The 6,900-nt window shown below is 38.2% G+C and overlaps 1 protein-coding gene across 2 annotated transcripts in view; it reads right to left on the bottom strand.

Moving 5' to 3' along the window:
• Positions 1–2,453: 2,453 nt before the first annotated feature.
• Positions 2,454–6,900, bottom strand: part of lars2 (leucyl-tRNA synthetase 2, mitochondrial) — a 130,285-nt gene continuing 125,838 nt past the window's right edge. Inside the window, exon 21 of one of the 2 annotated variants that reach the window (XM_079625913.1) lies at positions 2,454–4,636. In XM_079625913.1, coding sequence (XP_079482039.1) covers positions 4,457–4,636 — 180 coding nt within the window. In that variant the 3' untranslated portion in view covers positions 2,454–4,456. The remainder of the gene's footprint in view (positions 4,637–6,900) is intronic. The other variant, XM_079625912.1, reaches the window with a different exon arrangement.

A 6,900-nucleotide genomic window follows, 5' to 3' on the forward strand; every position in this document is an offset into this window, starting at 1 on the left:
CTGCTGAACACAAAGGAACATATTTTGAAGAATGTCGGTAACCAAACAGTAGTCTGTACCCATTGACTTCCATAGTAGGAAAAAAAAATATTATGGAAGTCAATGGGTACAGACTACTGTTTGGTTACCGACATTCTTCAAAATATGTTCCTTTGTGTTCAGCAGAAGAAATAAATTAATACAGGTTTGAAACAACTTGAGGGTGAGTAAATGATGACAGAATTTAAATTTTAAAGTGAACTATCCCTTTAACTAATAACAGAAACAAAAACATGAACATATAAGAGACCACGACAATACAGTATAAGTAACAGTAACACAATACAGAAAGACACAATACACAGGAAATGAATACTCTAAAAATATCAAGTTCACAAGTCACATGTCATCTGGGACGGGAAAAAACCCCTTCCTCTTTTTAAAGTCAGCACATTTGAGGAATGTGGGACTTCTGGGAAATGTTTCTTCAGTGTTTTATTAGTGAGTCGCTGAGATAAGGCCATACGGGACAGCAGTGGGGATCGATTTCAGACTGAATTATGTGTGGCTCCTGACTAACATGGCGAACAACAGAGGCACTGTCAGTGAGTGTCCCAGGACGTCAATACCCTGAGGGAATAACACTTCATGTGACATGAAAGCCTTCCTTTATGCCCGTTCCCAACTTTTTATTCACTCAAGTACTGAGAAACATCTTCTCTGAGGCATTTGGAGAAGGTCAGACACTCGGCATGTAAAGCAACCCAGTCGAAACCCGTTTAGCGCGGCGCTAACTCGAGCGTGGTGTCAGTGTGCGTTGTGTCTTTGGGATGGGCTGCCCGGACGGAGAAAATGGGGCCAAATTACTCCAGTGTTGAAATGTGATGACTCAAGTCTCTCCGTTCGCATTCCCAAAGGGAATGACGGGCATTGCTAAAGCAGTCTGACAGGACCTCATAGTCTTATAAAGAAGAGATCTATTCATTACCTTCAGATTATTGTTCTGTGGAAACAGTGTCCCGACTATTCACTCAGAATGGAAATATGTTCTGGTTTCATCTGTTAAGGTGATGATACACAGGGCAACTTTTTGAGCAATGTTGCCGTCAACGGGCAACCAGACGAGACGCAGGGCCCACGACCCATCTAAATTACCCAGATCGAAATGTACTGCCTGTTTTCAATGCAGTGCCCAAGCGACATTGCTCAAAAAGTTGCCCGGTGTATCATCACCTTTAGGCCCCCTAACTATAATTAAAAATAATATTAAAATTAAAGCTGCAAGCAGCATTTATCGTGGTTCAAGCTTTTAAGGCCTTTAAGCATCAAAAGACATTACCGGTAAGTTTTATTTAGCAAGCTTTTAACCACTGAAATAATAGATGGAAAAGTCAATTTACAGCCAATACAGGCAATTTACTATATATATGGTTTTCAAAGCTTTTTGACAGTTATAGCGCCACTTATGGTCCGATCTCCATAAAATTTTGCATGCTTGTTTACTATGTTATGCCACATATGCCCACCAATTTTTCTCCCCAAATTGAGGCCTACCATCTGGCCAGGTTTCAAGTCTCTAGCACTTACGGTTTGGTCTGCACAATCAGTTTTACAAATCCTTACAATTACAAGCACTTTGTGCTTGAACCCCTAATAAGAATGAAAGCTTTTTGACAGTTATAGCGCCACCTATGGTCCGATCTCCAAGAAACTTTGCATGCTTGTTTAGAATGTTATGACACATATGCTCACCAATTTTCGTGAAGTTTTGAGTTTTCGTTTAGGATTTATGGGTTTTCGACAGTATTTTGCCACGCCCCTTTTCTAAATGACCCTGTTATAGCCAACCAAATGCAAAATTTCAACTTTTCTTTTCCATAATTATTGATCAGGAGTCCAGAGAACATTCCTGCACTGTTTTGGTTCTGATCGGGCAAAAAACTTAAGACTAGTTTGCAAAAGTAGGTTTTGGACAAAATGCAAGATGGCAGAAAATGTTTGCAGCCAAAATCGAAATCGGAGATATACTGTATGTGTTGTCCGCCTTGAGCCAAGGATCACAGTGATGCAAGACACTTAAGTCTAGGGCAAACCGTCTAAGAGTTATGAGCAATCTCATACTTTTGCTTGCTGTAGCGCCACCTATGGGCCAATCAGGGTCATACTTCGATAGGTTCTCCCCAAATTGAGGACTACCATCTGGCCGAGTTTCAAGTCTCCAGCACTTACGGTTCGGGCTGCACGATGCGTTTTACGGCAGAATAATCATCCTGACAATTACAATATTTCAGCACTTCGTGCTTGAACCCCTAAATATAGTTCAACCAAAATGTATGATAACATTTTATTGCTGTATATACATTTTCTTGAACATAGATGAACAAACATTCTGTATCTGGTCTGTGCGCACAATTTTCACTCAGAAATCCAATTTCACAAATACTTGAAATTAGAAAAAAAGATTGAATTATTATATCCTCCAATAATCTTTATTTAGGCTACAACTTTGAAAAATATTTTTTATAGTGTACATTTCGATATTTGTCTAGTTGTAATACATAATATATATTTTTCACTCAATCAGTCGTGTGTTTTTTTATTATTTCTTTCGGTATACTGGAAGCATCACCAAAACATTGTGTGTGTGTGTGTGTGTGTGTGTGTGTGTGTGAGTGTGATGGGCAGGTTTAGGGGTCGGGTTAGCGTGTATGTCTGATGGGTAGGTTTAGAGATTGGGTTAGTGTGTGTGTGTGTTAGTGAGCATATTTGGCAATAATTCTCATTCAGGTTCTGAACAATTAATATTCATTTGAAAAATGAAAAATCATTTACTCACCTTTGTGTTACCAGTTTTGGTTAGAAACATTTCTTAAAATATCTTATTTTATGTTCCACAGAACAATGAAAGAAAGTTTTTGACCTTTGACCGTAAATTTTTTAAATTAAAAAGTCATAACTGGATCTTCCAGTGGAAATGAAAGATGTATGCAGGATTCTCCAATCTTTTAGTCTGCTTAAACTCCACCAATTGCCTTCAATCCTTAATAAGTCCCACATTTTATGTTGTTTAATAATCTGTTTCATTCAGATGTACTGTACGTCACACTACTTCCATTGCATCTTGATTTCAACATGCATGTGCATTTTCTGAAACGGCTTTAATAACACAAAAGCAACATTTCTCATACAATGTTATTGGTGATTTGGCTTGTCATTGCGACATAGGCTCAGCAAACAGTTTTGGAAGATATTTGCCGATTCAAGAAGATAAAGTACAAACATACTTGACATAACCAAAGCATAAACATGCTGCTTACACCGGACCAAAAGCTCTGCAAAATGCGTATGTGTGTGTTTTGGGAGTGTGGTTAGAGCAAGAAAAGCAAATTGTGAAAGTAATTCTTATTGGTCAATAGATTCCTCAGAGTGTGTTGCATCAACAATTTTGCTTAACTTTTGATTTTCCATTAATAATCCATTGATTTTCTGAATCATTGTAAAAAAAGAAAAAGAAAAGTGAAACTAATGTGAACCCAGACTTCATTCGCCCCAACGGAAAGAATATTTACACTGTCAGAATCGTTCCCTATCCCCTATATAGCGCACTATGAGCCATTATCCATGTAGAAAATAGTAAATGTGTGAACAAGTGGCCGATTTCAGCCGCAGCTTCAGCGTTTATAATGTAGGGGGCGGAGCTTCAGATTCTAGAGAGCATTGGATTGGCCAGAAAATCTGAGAAGCTGAAGTGCAGAGTCATGTCATCAAAATCATTGATCCACATTGGCAGAAGTGAGAGACTGTAAGTTGTGAATGCTAATATCTTCTAAATGTGAATTTTGTCATTGTTTTAGAGCACACTAGCTTATATATAACAGTAAGGCTAACATATTCATGCTAAAAGCTAAAAAAAACTCAAATTTTGATTTCATGCGGACTTTAAACATGACATTATGAAGTAGAAATACTGAAATAGTGGTTTGTTTTTGCAATGATGCAGAAAATCAATGCAAAGAACTACACTTTCATGAAAACAAAATAACATTGTTGATGCAACACACACTAATGAGGGATCGATATTGACCAATAAGAATAGCTTTCACAATTAGCTAACCTTTCTTGCTCTTTGATGCGGTCAGGATGAGACGTTAGTTATTATGAGAGCCAGCAGGAATCCCACTGTTGTCTGAAAGCTCAGCATGATCTCCACATCTCCATGTCTGTCACAGGTGGAGCTGGTGCAAAAAAAATGTATCCAATAAACCTGAAATCATCTAAAAGCTTCTTTATTCAGTAGCAATTTTCATGTTCATCTGAGCAAAGACAAACACTCAATTTCTGCAGAACATCTTGTTGCTCATGTCCATCATGGTTCCCTTTTCCAAAAATTGTTGCCGTTTTCCTGACGTGGCTCTTTGCATTTTAAGTTTTTTTTCCATGTACGGTCCAAAACTTCGATAAGACACATCTTGCCATGTTACTGGTCCAGCAGGAAGTTGATGAGAGCAGTTCTGGGTGAGAGGATGACTCTTTTAATAACGCGGCCCGAGAGAAGACGGGCGCCCAGAGGACTCTTCAACACCAGATCCTGAACCTTCTGTGCGTCCTGAGCCACTTCTCGAGGCACAGATACACTCCCACACGCCTTATTATTGATCTGAGGACAAAACAGAGACAATATTGATGGCATCTGAGAGGTTAGAGACTGAAGATACATGCATTTCATTACATGTTATTTTGTGGGCGTTTCTGAAACTGATGAATTTTTCTTTTTCGTTTTTTTCTATTTGCATGTATTTTCTTCAGTTGCAGCGTTTTGAAGCAAAACGTTTCCATTACCCCCTAAATTGCGAATTTAAAAATACGGTCAATGGAAACACGGTTTTCGCAAAAAATGCAAAAAATATATGTTAAAAAAAACATATCGCAAAAAAGTTTTTACGCTCGCATGAGGTGGTTTTTCAGGCAATTCGAAAAGGGAATATTTCTCAAAACTGCAATGGAAACAGTTTATTTTTCCCGCATTCACAGGTCACATGACGTACGTAAAAGTCGATCATTGTTTAAAGATGACGCGACATGTTTGGAGAGAAGATGAGGCAGAGTTCTTCATTAAACATTAAAGTGATACTTCAGGATTTAGCATTACGCTTTGTAACAGTAGAAAACCTGTAGTATTTTAAAATTACCGTGCTTCCCTCCCTCATGTCCCCCTGAGATGAGATATTTATGTATTTTTTGTCTGTAAAAAATCCTCCGATGACCAAAAATCGTGATTTTGCATCATCTGAGGCTTTTTTGGCCAGACGCTAACAGGCTCTTGTTCTGTGGAGAAAGCTGAGTAGTAGCGGTTACCATCCTCTTTTTCCCGGACATGTCCGGCCGAAATGTCCAGGATTCGGCTTTTGCTTTCTGCAGTCGCCATTCATTGTTCACATGCACACCTTTTGTTTCAATCTAACTGAATTAATTCCGATTGGTGAATCTGAATGTAGTGTTTTAACATTGCTAAGAAAAATGGCGTGTTAGTCGCATTACATCTGTTAATGAAAACGCCGTCATTTCACAATAGTTTTTTATAGAAATTTTGAAAATATCGCAAACGCTTTGCGCAAATCTGTAATGGAAACGCGGCTAATGACATTTTCTAAAGAGTCGTGAATAGTGCAAAACTGGGAATTTCTAGGTAATCATTTGTCCATTTGATTGTCCACCATTGAAACTCGTGCTGTGGACGGCTGAGTGTTTTCTCAACGGCCCAACTCAAAAGAACTCAACGTCTCTGATATTCCTGTCTTCAGAAGTTAGTTTGTTCATTTAGCACCACAGGAATAATAATAATAATAAAAAAAATCTTACTAACCCAAAACTTTAGATTTTTTTAAAAAGTAATACATTTATTCAGGAAGGATGCATTAAATTGATCAAAAGTGACAGTAAAGACATTTATAATGTTACAAAAGAGATCAAAGAATCCTGAAAAATAACATTTTACGTTTTCAACATTAATAATAATCAGAAATGTTTCTTGAGCAGCAAATCATCATATTATAATGATTTCTGAAGGATCGTGTGACACTGAAGACTGGAGTAATGATGCTGAAAATCCAGCTTTGATCACAGGAATTTTAAATTGCAATAATATTTCACAATATTGCTGTTTTTACTGTATTTTGATGAAATAAATGTAGCCTTGCTGAGCAGAAGAGACGAATGCCCGGACTTTTGCACAGCATACATACAGTACACACTCTACCATATGTATATATGCTGTTAAAGGACAGTTTATCAATGTGTAACTATTAATTATGAAGCAAGGAGTCTGTATTTATAATGGAAAATTGTAGTGCACCATTTGGTGAGGGGAAAAATGAGGCAAGAAAGAACAATGCAGAGGAAAATCTCAAGGCTTTGCTAAATGACACTCCAAAAGTTGGACAATTGCTTTCAGAAATTCAATTAGCTCTAAATGCATATCCGCCAAGTATTGGTAAAATGATCTAAATCGGCAATAGTTTTAGTTTATAAGCTGACATATTGTGTGTCCGAGTGCTTATGTTGAGGGCGGACACCTAGCTGTGCGTCTGCTGTTAGTTTTGAGTGTGGGTTTGTGTGAAACACAGCATCTGCTCCTCGGTGTGTGTGTGGTGAGATTAAACACACCCATACAGTTGGACTGCATCATGGGAGAAAATCAACCCTGTTATTATGATTCCCAAAGTAGTTCAGCTGTCCGCATAAAGCAGGGGATTCCCTAAAATACTACCAGCCCGGGGCCTGGCCGCGAGTGGGCGCAGCAAAGCCTTCTGGGTAGATGAAATTATTTTTTGCATCCTTCTTCGTGACAGTTACTTACGTGTACCGTGTCAAAAAAAGGGTGAATATTCTTCCCATGGACTTTCGCAAATTGTTTGGTTGAGA

This window comes from Phoxinus phoxinus (assembly GCF_949152265.1).
Source record: "Phoxinus phoxinus genome assembly, chromosome: 10".
NCBI classification, from domain to species: Eukaryota; Metazoa; Chordata; class Actinopteri; order Cypriniformes; family Leuciscidae; genus Phoxinus; species Phoxinus phoxinus.